This window comes from Stegostoma tigrinum, chromosome 5, assembly GCF_030684315.1.
Source record: "Stegostoma tigrinum isolate sSteTig4 chromosome 5, sSteTig4.hap1, whole genome shotgun sequence".
Lineage (NCBI taxonomy): Eukaryota > Metazoa > Chordata > Chondrichthyes > Orectolobiformes > Stegostomatidae > Stegostoma > Stegostoma tigrinum.
This window is the reverse complement of record NC_081358.1, coordinates 50,701,822-50,721,421: the sequence shown is the minus strand read 5'-3', so window position 1 is coordinate 50,721,421 and position 19,600 is coordinate 50,701,822. Positions and strand designations below refer to the sequence as shown.

Genomic DNA, 19,600 nt, shown 5'->3' with positions numbered 1-19,600 from the left:
TTGTAACAATTAGAAAACTGTTTAATGCTAAATTTTAGAGCCAGTAGCCAGGAATAATTAGTGCAGAAAGTGCTGGAGAAAGTCAGGTCTGGCAACGTCTGTAAAGAGAAAAACAAAGTTAAAGTTCTGAGCCCATTGATCCTTCATCGTACAACAGAGACATAGAACGGTAAGCTCAGGATGGAGCCCTTCAGCCCACAATGTTGTACCAAACATGTCTCCAAATTAAACTAATTCCTTCTGCCTGCCCTTGGTCCACATCTGTCCATTCTTTGCATATTCATGTGCTTATCTAAAAGTCCCTTAAATGCCCTTATCATATCTCCCTTAACCACTATCCCAGTAATGTATTCCAGACTCCTACCACACTTTAAAAAAAAGTGACCTCCTGTCTCCTTTGAACTACCCTATCTGCTTGCATAGCCACTTTCAGGGAGCTATGGACTTGAACCCCAAGATCCTTCTGTACGTCAGTACTGTTCAGGGTCCTGCTATTAACTGTCTACTTTTCCTTAACATTGAGCTCCCAAAGTGCAGCACCTCACATTACCTGGATTACGCTCCATCTCCCATTTTTCCGCCTGTATCTGCAACTGATCTATATCCCACCTTTGACCACCTTCTATACTATCCACAACTGCAGTGATCTTTGATAATAAAATGTGAGGCTGGATGAACACAGCAGGCCAAGCAGCATCTCAGGAGCACAAAAGCTGATGTTTCGGGCCTAGACCCTTCATCAGAGCTCTCTGATGAAGGGTCTAGGCCCGAAACGTCAGCTTTTGTGCTCCTGAGATGCTGCTTGGCCTGCTGTGTTCATCCAGCCTCACATTTTATTATCTTGGAATTCTCCAGCATCTGCAGTTCCCATTATCTCTGCAGTGATCTTTGCATCTCTTGTAACCCATCTGCATTTTCACCTCAGTCATTTATATTTGTCACAAACTGAATGCAGCTGGGAATGGAGGTGAGGGAGGATGGAATGAGTAGAGTATGTGAAGACATTGCTGGAAAAAGAGAAGCACAAGTTGGGCCCTCACAGGTTTCCATTGCCTGACAAAAGAGAGAGGAATTATGGAGGGTTGTTTTGTTGGTTATGTAGAACATGGCTTGTTCCAGCCCCTCCACACAATTCTTTCTTCAGCATGTCGATGCTGCTTCTGTCTCTCTTCCAGAATTGGAAAAATTTCTCAATTTTGTTTCCAGTTTCGATTCTGCCCTCTCCTTCACTGAGTCCATCTCTGACTTCTCCCTTCCTTTTTTTACATTACTGTTCCCACTTCTGTCGATAGGCTGGACACTGATATCCAATAGAAGCCCGCCTACTTCTTCAATTACCTTAACTATGTATCCTCAGTTCCTGTAAAGACTCCATCCCATTATTCCAGTTTCTCTGACTCCACATTCTGATGATGCTGCCTTGTGTGGTGGCCTTAAGAAATGTCCACATTTTTCATCAACCAAAGATTACTCACCACCATATTTGACCCATTTCCCCCACTTCTGTCCTCACCCCTTCCCTTACCTTCCACAACAACGGTGGGGCCTGTCTGGTCTTCACTCTCTGCCACAAGCGTTTTACTGGAAAAGATCAAAGGCTGCCTTTCTGCTACCTCCAGTGGGATGCTACCATCAAGCACACATTCCCCGCCTCTCCCTTGTTAGCATTCTGCAGGGACTTTCCCTCGAATATACCCTGGTCCATTCCTCCTCCATTCGCTAAACCATCTCTCCTTCCCTCCAGAAGGTGCAACACTTGCCTGTTTACCTCATCCCTCCTCACTACCCAAGGCCCCAAATATGACTTCCAGGTGAAGCAGTGATTTACCAGCACTTAATTCAGTCCACTCTACTGTACTCGCTACTCACAACATGGCTCCCCCCCCTCCCCCCCACCATATTGGGAAGAAAAATTTGCAGACTAGGTGATTATTCTTCAGAATACCTGAGCTTTGTTGGGAAAAAATGACCCTGAGCTTCCGGTTGTCTGATATTTCAACACTGTTCCCACATGAACATTTCTTGTCTCAGATCTGCTGCAGTATTCCAGTGAAACTCTGCAAGCTGGAACGCAGTCTCGTGTTCTGCTTAGGTACCTTACAGCCTTCAGCATGCAACATTAAGTTTAATGAATAGAAAGAGTGAACACCCTCCTCCATGTTTGTCATCCACTCCCAAACTGAGCTATTTAGCATTTAGCTTCCTCTTTTCTCTCTCTCTCTCTCTCTCTCTCTCTCTCTCTCTCTCTCTCTCTCTCTCTCTCTCTCTCTTTCTCTCTCTCTCTCTCTCTCTCTCTCTCTCTCTCTCTTTCTTCCCCCACCCACCTCCCCTGTTCTGGCATCATCTCCATGTGTTCTACTGACTCTCACCCTCTCCACTTCCCCTAAAATTAAACCCATCACCAATATAGATACCACCATTTCCCAGCTGCTTTCAGTTCTGACAGAGTCACTGGACATGTGTTTTCTGTTATAATCTTTATTTTGCAGAGCACTGATAGTGTCCCTACCTCTGGACTGGGAGGCAAAGATTCAGGTTCCACTTGCTGCAGAGATGTAATAACACCCCTCAACAGGTTGATTAGAGAAATAGATCATATTTAACTTACATGCCAGAGTCCCTAGGGAGGCTTTCCACCCCAGCCTGCATCAGAAATTGGGCACCTTCTTCAGCTTTCCCTGGGTCATTTAGCCTGACTCCCAATCCAGTTAGCCCTCCCAGACCAAGCATTCTAATTGCAAGCAGCCACTTGTAAAAGTCAGGTTCAGAGCATCTGCCCGCTTCTGTGTTCCCAGCCTAAGGACAAAAACTGGATTTTAAGTGAGTGGTCAAAGCAGTGACAGATGTACTTCTGTGTCAAAAAGCATGAGTGCACTAAGGCAAAGAATAATCAAATAACCTATTGCAGTAATGGGCTTGATATCAGTTTTTAGAAAGTTGAAGGGTAATCCAGTTGAGGTGTTTAAAATAATAAGGGGATTTGATGCAGTAAATGTAGAGCTAATACTTCCACTTTCTGTCCGAATCTTAAAATTAAAGCGAGGTTTTAGGAGTAAAATCAGGAAGCATTGTTTCACACCAGTGCCAGTAGCTTGCATTTACATTACGCCTTAATGTTGTAGAACTTCCCAAGGCATCTTACAGTAGCAGAAGTCTGGAAGTTTCACCCCAAAAGCCTTTGGGTTGTTGAGTCATCATTGTACTGAGACCAAAAGCAGTCAAGTGATAGAGGTCAAATGTGATTGAATGGGCTTGAGGATATAATTTGGTTGAATGACTGAACCGTTCAAGAGGCCGTATGGTCAACTGGTGTACGATGATCTCAACGGCAGATGTTTTACTGAAGATCCAGCATAAATGAGAACCAAGTTCTTTGGAAGGTGGTACCAGAAACAAATCCTAGATGCAGTGGTAGAAGCAGCAGATTACATTCTTGAACCAGTTCTCAAATTTACAGCACCAGTGCACAGAGAAGCTCCTCAGAATATTATAGACCAGAAAAGATCAACTGGCCTTCGCATTTGTTGTAAACTCTAAATAAACCATGACACGTAATAGCACCCCTAGCTCCACCATGAGCCAATCACAATCTGCTAGGGGAGACAAAACAAACAAAAACGAAAGACCAATTTCAGAAATAAAAATTTCTGCTGTTTGGAGGAAATTCCAATTTTGGCATCTTGGAATTCTGCTCTTTTAATATTTAATTTAACCTCTGCTTCCTCTTAGCTGCCACCACGTCCAACATGGCCAAAACTAGGAGGACAAAATCTTAGCCTGGAAAATTTCTGTCATTAGCAAGGCCAAGAACAGCCTGGGAGTATGAGCACTTTACCTCATGCCACCTGGAGCCTGCTGCTGTTTTCAGCTGTAGCTTGAATCAATGCACTAGTGACATGGCAGCATGTTACTTGTTACTAGCTGCTAGTTCCTCCTGGAGCAGCTCCAAGATTTCAATGGGGCTGCTGAGCTATTTATCCAGTATTTCAAGGGGCCACATCAAATGTGCAGTAATGGCAAGATCCCTTTCTGGACATAGAAGTGGATATACTTATTAAAACTTATTAAATAATACTAATAATACTAATACTTATTAAAATGGTTCCTGGGTCTACTTTGGGAGGAAGATGCTTCTCCTGGTTGGAGGGATGAGGTGGAGAACAAGATCCAGATCAAGATTTATTTCCATTTCTGGACTCAACTGATAAGTTTTGAGATTGGAGCAAAGTTTACTTGTGTGGGTTTTGAATAATTGAGGATTCACCCACAGAATGTTCCCATGCAGGAACAAAAGTAGAAGTTGGAGAGTGCGGGTCAGTTGAACATTCAGTTAAAAGTTTGTTGCCTATCAATCGTTTTACAAAACAAGACTGTGACCCACTGTCAGATTTATTGACCCCTGATCAATTTTATTTTTCCCCTCAGAATTAGAACTCATTTTTTAGTCCTGTCTAAACTGTAAAGCATTATGTTATCCATGATTAGTCCTCTGAAATTCCAGTCCTGTGTATCTCTGTATCCCAGTTGTTCAAAGAAAAAAAAATTCTTTGCTCTGTGATGAGAAGCTGACTAAACAGAGTCTGTGTTGTCTGGAATTTCAAAAAATAAGGGTGAACTCTTTTAAAAATACAAAATTCTGAAAGTGGTTTACCGGATAGATGCTGAAAGGAGGTTGATTCCCCTGGTTGAGAATCATCAACACATGATTCAGGAGAAGGTACTGATCATTTAACTTGAGATGGGGAGAAGCTTCTTCAATCGGGGGTGTGAATCTTGTGAATTCTCTAATTAAAGTTGGTTGTGGATATTCTAATGTTAGATATATTAAAGGCTGACATCGACAAATTTTTGGTCTCTCGGCGAATCGGGATATAGACAAGAAAGTGACATTGAAACCAGAGGTTGGGCATGATTGCCTTGAATGGCAGAGGAGGCTTGAGGGGCCATATGACCTACTCCTGTTCCTGTTGCTTATTCATATTCCTAGGGAATGTTTCAAGTGATTGCTGCATCACAAAGCTAATAAAAGCAGAATCAACCATATGTTTCGCTGTCATGCTTCTTGTGCACCTCGGTCAGTCCTATTGTTTAGACCTGGTGGCAACTCCAATGCTCCAGCACTCCAGGGCTCTTCCGCTCCTTGTTCGACCCCTTTAATGTACCAAACTAGCCCATACTTGTCATTCTTTATGGGCCAGGAGCAGGCAGTTGGGACTATTTTAGTTTGGCATGGACTGGTAAGACCGAAGAGCCTGTTTCTGTGCTGTATGACTCCATGACAGTAGTTTGAGAGATCCGAATTTTCACACTTCGAATATTGTAAAGCTGAAACTCAATCGTGTTTAAGTTGTGTATGTAGTGTTCATTGGCTGAGTTTACTATTCTTGATTGGACTGTGGTAGATTGGTGAAATGTGCTGGATGCTGAAAGGAGGCTTGTCCTCAGATGTACTTAAATAGGATTAGTATCCATTTCCTTCCTGTGAGTTAAGTAAAATGCCAGCATCCCAGCTAGTTAGGGATTGCTAGATTTATAGAGTCCAAAGTGAGCTCAACTGCATTCATTCCATAGTCCTTTTGTAACTTGTGGTGCATCAGATATTACTTTCTGTGATATTCAAAGTATTGTCTGTCCAAAGCATACAAAGATTCCAGCAACCACTGCAGAACAACAGTAATGAAGAGAGCCAGGAACCTGAGTGAAAGGAAGTACTGGCCATAAGATGAGCTAAAAAGCACTTGGTGGGATGATGTACAATAAATAATAATGATACTCAAAACAAATGAATGATATTGCAAAAATCAGTTGTACGCTTCAAAAGTTAAGTATTTTGATTTTTGAGTGTAGTATACACAGAATGAATGCTTCATAACATTTTAAAGATGCAGCAGATCATCATTGTATCGAAGTATCAGATTAATTTGAAGAAGGCTCAAACTTTTCCCATAACAGGAGGACATTGATATGCTAAAAACATACCTGTTGAATTAACTGGAAATAAACCGAAGAGTATTTCTTGCTGAATCCACCCAAGCTAAGCACAACTGGAATTAAAAGATGTGAAGTTGGAAAAGCACAGCAGGTCAGACAGCATCTGAGGAGCAGGAAAGTCAAAATTTCGGGCACGACCTTTCATCAGGGGAGGGGGAGGGGAGCCCAGAAGTAAACAGAGGGAGAGTGGTGGGGCTGGGTGAAGGGTAGGTGGGATGGTGACAGGTGGATAGGTGGAGCGGATAGGTGAGTAGGAAGATGCACAGGTTAGGTCAGATCAGGGAAGCAAGGAGGAGGGGAAGGGCTGGACATGGGATAATGTCAGGTTTGGAGGGATTTGGAAGCTTGTGAAGTCTGTATTGAGGCCATTGGGCTGTAAGTTCACAAGGCAAAATATCAGGTGTTGTTCCTCCAGTTTATGCTTGGCCTCACTCTGATACTGGAAGAAGCCAAAGATGGACATGTTGCCAGGGGAGTGAGAGGGAAAATTAAAATGGATGTCAACCTGAAATTCTGGTTGGTTGGTGTGTGCAGAATGCAGGTGCTGCGTGAACCAGTCCCCAAGTCTGCATTTTGGTCTCCCTGATACAGAGGGGACCACATTTGGAGCAATAGATATGATAGATCAGTTTGGATGAAGTGCAGGTGAAACTCTGCCAGATCTGGAAGGATTGTTTGGGGCCATGGACAGAGGTGAGAGGGGAACTGTAGGGGCACCTTTTGCAGTTGCAGGCAAAGGTTCAGGGTGGAATAGAGAAGTTGTTCGGAGTGTAGAGCTGATGAGAAAGTCACGGAATGAATGGTTTCTGTGGAAACATAAGGGGTGGGAAAGAAATGTCTTTTTGGTGGTGGGGTCTGTTTGTAGGTGGCAGAAATGTCGGAAGATGCAGTGAGTGGGGTGGTATGTGTACTAAAGGACTCTACCCCTATTATTGTGCATTTAGAAGTGATAACTGGACCATGACCATTTTTCAGGGCTTGAAGCAAATTAGCTCCCCTAAGACGATGTCAAAATTCAAGCCATATGTAGCCGCAGCTGGAACACATGCAAGAGTAGCGCACTGACTTGCACAGAATTCATAGCACTATATGTAAACTGGACCAGTCAATTGAGCACTTAAGCACTGACATTCATGGAATATATGATTTTGCAGCAGGTGACTGCACCCAAAGGAATCCTTCTTCAAGGCAGCAAAAATATCAGCCAGGATTGATGATATGCCAAATTCATCACACAGCACACTCGTCATCCTTTGACAGAGGGAGTATCTGAGGACAGGGCCCAGTGACAAAGGCTAGCCTTGCATGGATACTCAAGAACAATTTCATACGAGGCCACAATAGATCCCTTCAAAGCAAAGACAACAGTCAAGAGGACAGATACTGCGAAGTTTCCCCTATTCACCGTCCATGAACCTGCACAATTTTAGGGACCTCCAATAGATCGCCAGTTATTTACTTCTGTTTCTCCAGGTATTTGTCTCCATGGTGTGACTCCGAAGATCCACATCACTGCCAAGTAGAACATTACTATATCTGTGATGATATATCAGACACCTGAATTATTTTAATGCTGTAATTAGCTTTTTGGACAAAACAGTCTTTGTTTAAAAAAAAACAACTACAGGCCAAGCCTGGCTGAAAATATAGAATTCCTAGTATTGAATTCACTAACTCCTGAAAGGTTTCCTATGTGAACCCTTGGAATGTTGCACCTTGTAGTTAGCCCAGGGAGCTTCAAAGAGAAAGAAACTGCTTAAGGCAAAGCACAAGCCCTCTAATTAGTTCCTCTCAGCAGGAAAATGTCTGCCATGGGTTATATTCCAGACTATGGACATGTGTCAAAAGGTATTTGGCAGCTTTACCCTTGTAGGAATATACCAAAGAGGGGTTAAAAACCAACTACTCCTGAGGTTTGTGTGCTAGAGGACTGATTTGAGGGCCACTGTTTGATGACAGCCATTAAATACCCTGCACTGCAGGTACATAATAAAAAAAATGGAAGCATGTCAGCAAGCCGGCCAGTGCCTTAATGAAACATGACAAAAACGTGTCAGCTAACCTGTAACACCAGGAGTCTTGAAATTCACCCTTCTGATACGAACGCTGTGCTACCAGTATCATCCAACGTAATGACCACAACATTCCACCACCTACTCTTCATGATCTCTCCAGAAACTGAACTATTCATCTTCCTAAAAACAAAACCCAAAAGAACTGCACATGCTCTAAAGTAGAAACAAAAACAGCAATTGCAGGAAAATCTTAGTTGGAGAACAGTCACTGGACCCAAAACGTTAACTCTGCTTTCTCTCCACAAGTGCTGCCAAGCCTGAGAATTTCCAGCAATATCTGTTCTTGTTATATATCTTCACCTTTTTTTGGACTCTCTTATTTCTAATCTGTGTGTGTGTGCTGTTCTATTACTACTTGTGTTTAGTAACTAATAAACTCACTCTCCCTTGAACTCATGAAATCTTGGTTAATTTGGCTCCTTCTAAAATATAAATTCATTAGGTTTAGGAGAAAAACTGCCTTGAGCAGGCAAGGGGGTCGGGGGAGCAGCGTAACTTAACTTACCTCAATGAGACCAACCAACCAAAGCTAGCTCATCCCTACTCACTGAGGAGTATAACAGTTTGGGGTGTCTCATCTGGAACCGTAACAAGAACCTCACCCAGAGACTGGTGGTAACACTGTGACTGTGTGCATGCCATTAGGGAATGGCTTTCTCCTGTATGTGAAAATTATTAAATAGTAGACCTCATTGTGCTTCTTGTCCTTACGCGATGATGTAAAATCAGGACCACTCAAGGCATTGTTCATTTGGTGATAAAAACCGAAAGAACTGCGGATGCTGTACACCAGGAACAAAGACAAAGTTGCTGGAAAAGCTCAGCAGGTCTGCCGGCATCTGTGAAGGAGAAAACAGAGTTAACATTTCAGGTCCGGTGACCCTTCCTCAGAACTGTTTTGCCTTCACAGATGCTGCCAGACCTGCTGAGCTTTTCCAGCAACTTTGTTATTGTTCATTTGGTGGCCTCCCATCATGCTCACATAGGGATTTTCGAAGAGGTTACTTGATTCAGTGTCATATATCTGGAATGAAGTCGCTCAAAGTGGCTCTTCTATCAAATTATAGCCTTCATGGCTCTTCGATTGCAGCTACACAGTACCACCCACATGCATAGGCAGAAGAGAAGAGGGGCTATGAGCCCTCAAAATGAAGGGAGAAAGTGATGGATCCTTTAAAGTTTTTAACTGACTTTATGCAAGAGCTGCTTGCAGAAGATGTTACAAATGGGGGAAGGGGTCAGTTTAACTCAATTGGCTGGACAGCTGTTTTGTGATGCAGAGTGATACCAAAAGCATGCCTTCAATTCCTGTACCAGCTGAAGTTACCATGAAGGATTCTTCTTCTCAACCTCTCCCCTTGCCTAAGCTATGGTGACCCTCAGGTTAGATTCACCATCAGTTCTCTGTCTGTCTGTCTGTCTGTCTGTCTCTCTCTCTCTCTCTCTCTCTCTCTCTCTCTCTCTCTCTCTCTCTATCTATTTAGTGAGCATCTTAAGATCTAGTAAGACTGCGGTGACTCTACCTTTACAAACTGGGGACAACAGAGAGAAGCTTCAAAACAGGGTTCCTCTTATCTGACCATCCCTTGACAACACTTAAAAATCGGTGGGATGATTCATGAAAGCATCTAGTGGCTGAGACAGACCTTTTATTCTGACCAATCTGCCACTGTTTCCGCATCCTGGAAGCCTAATTTAAAGCAAATGTGCCCCTTACCTATCTAAAACCCCAAATCCTTTGTGTGTGTCCGTGTGTGTATTGGGGGCGTGGGGAATCACTTGCTGGTACCAGGCTGGTGACTTGAACTCAAACCTACTTTGCATTTTCTTTGTCCTACAGGCAATTTGACTTCCATCTTTTAGAAAAAGGATTTCTAACTAATGTGTTAAAAGTGCAGCTCTGCAGAGTTGTTTCCCTATGTATGCTTGATAGACACATTTGCTGCCTTTCTTGTAATGATAGTCTGAACAAAGAAAGATTACTGTTTTAAGGATGTAACATAAAAAAGGGAATAAACATTTCTGTCCAAAATATTCTATTTTAATTCCCAGTGTGTAGATTGTTTTTTGTTATTTTTTAATATTTATTCTAAAAAATTCTTCTTAAAAGATTAACATAATTAAGTTTTTTGAAAAGTGTTTGTCAGTTTTGTTTTTGAATTGTAATTTGAAATTATTAGTTTCAACCTGTATCAGCTGGATTTCTTGCACCGTACATGTGACATTGTAGCAACAAAAAGTAAGTGCTGTTCTGCTGGCTCATTTCCTGTCAAAATCGAAACTTGGTTTGTAAAGATATTGCCACTACTTCACAATCATTTACCACAAGTACAGTACAGGCAGTCTCCACGTTGCAAACGATTTCCATTCTGAGTCCGTTCACAAGTCAGATTGTGTGTAAGCAGGACACAATGCAGACCATTACAAAATACTCATTCGTAAGTATGAGGAAACGTTTGTATATTGGATGTTTAACATCATTATTAACACATCCCTGTCTGGAATCGCATTCATAAGTAGGAGCATCCATAAGTCAGATATTTGTGAATAAGGGATCGATGTACTGCAAAGTTTGTAGTACGTGTTTGCTGTCAAAAATTTCGACTGTAGATTGAAATCTTGTTGAAATGATCCGAATAGTTATTCTACTTGTAAATTTCTTGCTTCTGGTCTCTCACTTTGAAGGATTAAACTTGAATGTTTGAAGCTGAGCAAGGAATCCAGGACTTTGCCATTTGAAATATTTCATCCATAGCTTCATTTCATAACTTCACTACTGAAGCTGAAGAAAATACAAGCTAAATTTTAGTTTGAATAAGGTCCAGCATGCTATAATTGCTTCACTTTTTAAAAACAAAACTTGTAAATTGTAAGTTTCATAAAATACATGAAAAATTAGAAAAATGCTAAATATTAGCCAAGAATATCTCCTAATTAAAACCAGAAATGATTGAGTTTCACGTATTGCTCAGAGAACATTTCATTTATGGAGTTAACTGCAAAACGAAAGAGGCAAATAAATATTTAGCCCTGAAAGTACTTTTCACCTATGATCACTTACTTGCTAAGTACATTTTTATATTTATTTTGTATTTTTAGACCAACAGACAACCAGCAAGACTGAATCTACTCACTTGCCAGGTGAAACCCACTGCAGATGAGAAGAAGTGTTTTGACTTGATATCACGTATGTTTCTTTACTGTTATTGCTTTGGATCCTGTAGTTCTGCAATAAATTGATATTTAAACTTTGCAAGTATCCACAAATATATTTTTCTAAGATTTGTATAGAAATACCCTTATATTGCCTAGGTATTGTGTCAGCATTTACAGCCCTTTAGTATTACTGGTCGCACTTAACTTTCAACTAAAGATCAAATCTCACCATCCAAATCCATTTACAGAAGAAAAATAATTACAATGAATGATAGTACCAGTTCTTTGTTTAACATGTATTCCTTGGAATTTTCAATGCATTTGTCTACATGTTTTTAAACAAAAATGTGGAGATACTAATTTGAAGGTAAGTGTAAATAAATGGAAAATTTAAATTAGCATTAGCAGAGATACAGTTATTAATCCATCATCAATTATCTATGTAAAACATTGTTGTGGAGCTAGACCTAAACATATCAAAAATATCCCAATTTATTGACGACTTTTTCCTATTCTTGTTGTTATTCTTTGAATTCAAACAACCAAACTAATACCATTCTAAAATCTGTGTTTAAGGTTATCATTATTTCATTATTAACGAGGGATACTGATGACAATTATCTTTTAAATGATAATACAGCTGATGGATTTAGTTTTTATTGGAAGAGTGGGGAATTCACAATTGAAAGCAAATTGAGTAGGATTGTGACTGTGTACCAGATGGTTCTACAACTGGTGGTGGTTTAAGCTGAGTGTCACCATGAGGGTGAGAGGTTGAGAAGGAGGGACCTTCATAGTAACCTCAGCCAATGTAGGAATTGAGCTCATGCTGATGGCATCACTCTGCATCACAAACTAGCCATCTAGCCAACTCAGCTAATTGATCCCCTACAATAAGCTTAGAAACCGGTGGTAGATTAGATAACATTGTAGGGGTGGTAACATAATGGAGCTTATATATGTTTTGAACAAGGGGTATTCAAGGGCTCAAATTGTGTTGAGGAGTTCCTCCTGAATTATAGAACAGAAACACTTTGCTATTCTTGGAATAATTCCTTTGAACCTAACCAGACAGTTATGGCAGCATGTTCTGTTTATTTTTTCATGTGATGTAGACATTGCTGACAATGCTGGAATTAGTTGTCCACCTCGCATTTTTCTTGATTTGAGTAGCTTTTCAGAATATTTCAGAGGGTGTATAGGCAACATGACAATTGATCTGATGTCATACATAGGATTAGATCTTTCCTTGGGATATTAATGAGCCAGATGGATTTTTATGATAAAAAAGGTTGGCTTCATGGCCACTACTTTTTGATTCCAGATTTATGATTTGAATTCATATCAATCAGCTGCCATGGTGGGATTTGAACCCGTCTCCCCAGGATAGTAGCCTTGGTCTCTGAATTATTAACCCAGTAAAATTAACAATATGCTACTTAAAATTAGAAAACTAAGATTTGTCAACCAGGGAAAAGAAACAATAGGGAAGATAATAGTACCCAGCAATGAGTTTGTGAAAGGTAGTTGATGAAAAATTGAATATTTTGGCCTAATTTGAAATCAAATAACCAGAGATTCACATCTGGTTTTGTTCAATTTATTAAGCAGTGACTGAGATTTGACAAAGGATTTTAGATCACCGATAATCAAAATTAGTTAAATGCAATCCTTTAACTAAAATATTCAATTCCTTTTCTTATTGACATAGAGCAACATACAAGCAGAACTTGAAATTTAATCATGGCATTTCTTAAGTTTGTTTTTGTAACCAATATGAAGGGCTGAGGCCATATTGGTGGACATTGACAAGGTTGACATAAGTAAGTGTGGATGAAGTAGATCAGCAGTAGTGATTGGATGATACCAACAACTCATTATTGTCTTCTCAACTTGGAAGAATGTACTCCAAATGACAGGTAACTACTGTACTGGTATACACATACATTGCACTTTGAACCAAAGTGCATCACTGGATAAACATAGATTAGTTTGTGAATTATAATAACACATTATAATTCCATGTGTGCAATAAGATTTAAAAGCCAGTACTACTAAACATTGCTCCTGAATTAGGGAACAAAATATCATGTTTGTATTCTCGGTACTTTACAGTTAAACAATTAAGAAAATTTTACTTACAGCTAGTATTTCCTACATTTCAGGAATCCTGCATAGATAGATCATAGTATTTATAGAAATTTATTTCTGTTGTTTACTCGATGGCTATTTTTCTTATGCCTGTTAACCTGGACTTGTCACTTTTTCTTTACTTTATTTATCTTCCTTCCTTACAACAGACAACAGAACCTATCATTTCCAAGCAGATGATGAACAGGAATGTCTAGTGTAAGTACTTTTGTGACAAAAGTCATTTTAATTTAAGATCCTGTTATGGAGAAAGTGGATTGACCTGATCGTATGAAAACTTACCTTTGGAGTTTTTTTGAGCACAAACTAATTAGTAACTGTTGTGAAAACTTCTGTATGTTTTGAACCCAATTTCAATCATTCACCGTAGCCACATTTTCCTGAACAACGCAATCACCTCTTCGGAAGTGTGGTTATCAAGAGAAAACAATATTGTTTCTATATTAATTTTATCTGAGTGTATGAGCACTTCAGATCACCAGATCATTTTCAGGATTTCCATTCACTTCCAAGATTCTTTTAATAGTAAAGTGTAACATCCACACACCCAACACACAAAAGCCACCTCCACCACCACCACATGATAGTCACTTTAAAGGTGTAAATGTATTGTGCGTATCTGCATTTGTAAAACATATTGCATGAAATATAATCCACTTTATTTTGTGAATAATGAAAACAGAAACTATTTCTCCAGTGACAAATACAACTGAAAAGATAAGTTGTAAAAACTGAAAACCAATGTTTGTTTTGCATTATGTACGTAGTTTTAGCTGATGTTGCCTAAGGTCAATTTGTCAATTGAAAATCAGTTTCAAAGTTGAATGACGTTAGTCTGCTAGAACTACATCTATGTCGATGTTAGATGAGAACCTTAATCATTTTGAGGTTTGAATATGACACTTTGAGTACTGATGCATTCATGGATACAGGTCACTTTGACAAGTGTTATGGACCAGACAGAATGCCCTTTAAATATAACAAGGAGGTAGCCTAGACCCCATCTTCTTATTTTTAAAGGCAAGTCTAAGGTGTTGTGTTCCAGCTGCAATTTGATTGGTCATACTGTCAGTTTTCAATCAACACACACTTTATTCTTACTCTGTAGGCAAAATACAAACAAAAGAAAGAAGAATTGAAATAACTCTATTGGAAAACTTAACAGAATAACAGATTGTTTAACTTGTAAACAGCAACTTCTTTGTCAAAGGCAAATTTAGTAAAATAGGTTGTCTATGTGCAATTCTAGCAGCAGGAAGAGAACCCAAGCTTTTAGCTATAGCAGGGAGAGGAGTATCAGCTTCCACATTGAGCTTCAGACCCCAGAATTTCTGAAGAAGGGTGTAGGCCTGAAATGTCAACCTTCCTGCTCCTCTGATACTGCTTGGCCTGCTGTGTTCATCCAGCCCTACACCTTGTTATCTAAAGAAACTATTGAATAGTTTTATAAGTATTTTTTGTTTCTTTTAAACCAGTTTCAGTAAAATTTCTTGATGCTTAGTTTAGTATTGTTTGATGTTTTGTTGTTAGAACCTTTTTAGTTCATTACTGTATTTCAACAAAGTATGATCCCTGGTATGATCTGTCAGTGCGTTCAAATTGACATGACCAAACTGTTTGATTCTTATTGTCTTCAGGCAGCTAGAGGCAAGAAATTAATCACACACTATCAGTTTTACCAATGTTTGAAGAAGAAATGTATATCTATATAACTAAAAAGGCCTGTACCTGTTCTTATCTATTATCCTATTAAGCAATAGGGACGTTGCGATGTCCCCTTCTTGAGTTGAAGCACTGTAGCCACTTGTAATTAGATTACTAAATTAGTTTCACCTTTAGGGATTCCCTTCACTCTAAGAACCTCAGTCTCTCATTGTACAACCGTCATTACTGATCTATCTGAGTAGTCCACTGATGCAGGGTTTTAAGAAAATTTACTGTTTACTGTTTTGTAGCTAAAAATTGTATGCTGAAGCTCTGTCAATGAAGCTTTTTGTTTTGTTTCTCAAAGTGGCGAATTTCTGTCCTGGAGAAATTTGAACACTTCATCGGTTTACATCTAATGTCTCTGCAAAATATTTTCCATTTAAATCTAAACAAATTCATTTTCAAAATAAATTACTTTCACCATTGACTCATCCATGTGTGTCGACAGGAACCTTAATGAACAATCATTATTGTGCCCTTTTGAAAATTTGATTCCACAACTTATTGTGTTGGCTACTAGATTGCCAATAAAAAGCAAATTATAGTCAATTTTGTTTTGTGGACTCACCTCACAAAAAGCAAAACTGGAACTGTTGAAAGACATTTGTGTTTAAATTAAAGTAGCAAATTGGAACATGTTTGATATGTGTTGTGATTTCTATATAGCACCGTGGACATCTCAGTACAAAAGGCAAGTTAAATTATATCAGAGATAATGGGAACTGCAGATGCTGGAGAATTCCAAGACAACAAAATGTGAGGCTGGATGAACACAGCAGGCCAAGCAGCATCTCAGGAGCACAAAAGCTGACGTTTCGGGCCTAGACCCTTCATAATTTGTTTTAGCTGTTTTAAGAATTGTTGGTACATGAACTGATAGTAGGGAAAATACTAAAGCCTATTGTAAAAATTTAACAGCAGAGCACTTAGAAAACAGTGATAGGATTGGACAGAGTCAGCATGGATTTACGAAAGGGAAATCATACTTGAAAAATCTAATGGAATTTTTTGAGAGTGTAACTGGTAGAGCTCATAAGGAGAAACAAGTGGATGAAGTTTACTTGGAAATTCAGAAGACATTTAATAAGGTCCCACATAAGAGATTAGCAAATTAAAGTGCGTGGGTTAGGGGTAGTGTACTGACATGGATAAAAGGTACTATCTCCAAGTTTGCAGATGACGCAAAACTGAATAAGAGGGTGAATTGTGAGGAGGGTGTAGAGGTGCTTGAGTGTGATTTGGATAAGTTGAGTGAGTGGCAGATGCATTGCAGATGAGCTATAATGTGGATAAATGAGCAGTTATCCACTTTGGTAGCAAAAACAAGAATATTATCTGAAGAGTGATAGATTGGGAAAGTGGGGAAGGGGCCGCTGCACCAAGATCTGGGTGTCCTTGTATAATAGTCACTGAAAGTAAGCTTTCAGGTGCCACAGATGGTGAAGATGGAAAATGGTATATTGGCTTTCATAGTGACAGGATTTGAGAGCACAAGTAGTGATATCTTACTTCAATTTTACAGGTCCTTGATGAGACTGTACCTGGACAATTATATGCAGTTTTGGTGTCCTTATCTGAGGACAGATGTTCTGGCTGTTGAGGGAGTGCAGGTTTACCATGCTGATTACCGAGATGGGTAGAACTGACATCTGAAGGAAGACTGGATCAGTTTGGACTATATTTGCAGGAGTTTTTGAAAGAATGAGACTGGTTCTCAGAAAAACCTATAAAATGTAACCGGACTAGAAAGGGTAAATGTAGGATGTTCCAATGACTGGGGAGTCCAGAACCAGGGGTTGTGGTCTAAGGATATGGGGTAGGCCATTTAGGACAGAGATGACAAAACATTTCTTCACCCAGAGAGTGGTGAGTCTGTGGAATTCTCTGACACAGAAAGCAATTGAGGCCAGAACATTGAATGTTTTCAAGAAGGAGATAGATATATTTGTGAGAGCTCCAGAGTATCAAAGGGTTTGGGGCAAAAGCAAAAACATTACTGAATTGGTTCAGCTATGATTAGATTATATGGTGGAGCAGGGTCAGAAGGCCAAATGGCCTTCTCTTGTTCCTATTTTCTGTCTTTGTATGATGCTTTCTTCATGTTTGCACCACTGATGACCTCAAACTGGTTCATAAGTCGAGTCTATAATAATCCAAATTCACAATACCAGACCCCAGAACTTTTTAAACCTTAAGTAGAAAGTCTGAAGCTATAAGACTCCTTTTATTGATCGTAAAAGCTACACCTACCTTTGGAAAACAGACCTTCATCGTCTAGGCTTTATTGAACAAATATTGTCCAAAACTTCCAATTTTATTTCTTTCTTTGGATATGTGTGTCACTGGCTACACTAATGTTTGTTGTTGCCTCTTAACTGCCTTTGAAAAGGTGCTGGCTTACCACCTCCTTGAAGTACTGCAGACCCTGGAGTGCAGGTACAGCAAAGTACTACTGGATAAGGAGTTCCAGGATTTTGATGATGTGTCAGTGAAGGAATAGTAATATGGTTCCAAGTTAATATGGTGTATGGTTTGCTGGGGAATTGCTGGTGGAGGTGTTCCCATTGTGTCTGCTGTCCCTGAACTTCTAGGTGGTAAGAGGCTGAGAGCTTGGAAGGTGCTACTGAAGAAGCCACACTGTGATGCAAAGTGCATCTTGTATATAGTAGACACTCTTGTCACTTTGAGTTGATGGTGATGGAAATGAACGTTCATGTTAGTGAATGAGGTGCCTATCAAGTAGGCTCCTTTATCCTAGATGATGTGGAGTTCCTTGAAGGTTGTTGGAACCACACTTAACTAAGTATGTCTGAGTAATCCATTGTATTTCTGACCAGTGTTGGCTTTGGGAGTCAGGAAGTGGGTTATTTGTTGCAGAATTCCCAACTTCTGACCTGCGCTTGTAATCTTTTATCATCCTAAAATGTAACTGATAAACTAAAGGATTGGTTTTGCAATCTAGTACTTAAAGTGAGGGAGAAGTTCTCACTGGCGTTTACCTTGAGAAATTGCAAGGCTGCTTTTAAGAAGAACTATTAAAAGCATTAAAAGTATTGATCCCGCTTTGAAATATCCAGAGTGTCATGTTTTCTAAGCTTCATACAGCTGAGATATTAAATTACTAGTTGATTTTAGTGCCAATGAATGTAGACCAGATAAATGGCTCATTGAAATTGATACTTGGAACTGTTACTTGTATATCACAGAGTATAACATTTAGTGAACATGTATGTTTTAACTGGCACATGGCCCACATTGAGGAAGATTGAAAATATTTAGGGAGAAAAGAAAGTAAAACCAGGGTGATTAACTTGCAATGAAGCATAGTCCACTAAAATTTGAATGTGTATGTACTTGGTTGCAAATAATGATCTTACAATGGAAAAGATGTTGAAAACTCCAAGACAGTTTTTGATCAAAGGCTGGGCTGGTGAAGCTTTGCCAGGTGGGTTCTCATTGAGCGCTGATGCCCTCTGCCTTCAGCTTTCAGTGTTACCACACATTCTATAATAGTTTCCTTGCTAATACAATATTTTAATATATAGTAAAGTCTATCAACAAGAGTAATCTTTAACTGCTGATTCTGTGATTATGCAGATTCTTTAGCAGGATTAAACCTCAAGAAGGGAGAAAGGGATAAAACAGGAGACTGCAGGCTGTTCAGTCTAACCTCATTGCTGGGAAACTAGTAGAAATTATTCTGAAAAATAATCTGCATTTGGAGAAGCAGGGATTGACTGAAAACAGACAACTTGGTCTTAGGGAGGTCATGTCTGACCAACTTGATTGAATTTTTCAGAAGTGTCCAAGGGTGTAGATAAGAGCAATGCATTTGATGTAAACCACTTACACTTCAATGAGATTTTTGATAAGTTCCCAAGACTAATAACAAAAGTCAGGGCCCATAGGATCTGAGGAAATTAGGTTAATTGTATCCAGAATTGGCTGAGTGGTAGGAAACAGGGGATAATGGTTGAGGGGTGTTTATTGAGACTGGAAACCTGTGTTCAGTGGGGTTCCACCGGGATTATTGTTGGGGCCCTTGCTATTTGTAGTATATAGAAATGATTTAGATATGAATGTAGGAAGGTTGATTAATAAGTTCATGGAGGAGTGGTAAATAGAGGGGAGGATAACCTTTGTTTGCAGAAGGGTATAGACATGTCATCAGAGGACCTGATCAGTTGCACATGGAATTCAATCCAGACAGGTGTGAGGTAATGCGCTTGGCCAGGAACAACAAGGCAAGAGAATACCTGATGGGCAGGAAGCGCCAAGATCCAAGAGACCTTGGTATGCATGTTAGGAGATGAATATGCAGCTCAAAGACTTGTGTGGGAGAACTGAGTTTCAGTTCATGGCCCACTGGCACCAGTAGTGGAGAAAATGGGAGCTGTACCATTGGACTGGTCAACACCTAAAATAAGCTGGCGTCTGTGTTTTGCAAACCACATAACTGGGCAAGTAGAGAGAGTTTTAAACTAAATAATAGGGATAAGGGATCAAAAAATGTGGGAAGT

The 19,600-nt window shown here is 39.7% G+C and overlaps 1 protein-coding gene across 10 annotated transcripts in view; it reads left to right on the top strand.

The window, feature by feature from the left end:
- The window catches only part of LOC125451568 (arf-GAP with SH3 domain, ANK repeat and PH domain-containing protein 1-like), a 313,433-nt gene that overhangs the window by 213,092 nt on the left and 80,741 nt on the right, over positions 1-19,600 (top strand). For all 10 annotated transcript variants that reach the window (XM_059645972.1, XM_059645968.1, XM_059645973.1 and 7 more), the window contains 2 exons: positions 11,166-11,253; positions 13,523-13,571. In XM_059645972.1, coding sequence (XP_059501955.1) covers positions 11,166-11,253; positions 13,523-13,571 — 137 coding nt within the window. The remainder of the gene's footprint in view (positions 1-11,165; positions 11,254-13,522; positions 13,572-19,600) is intronic.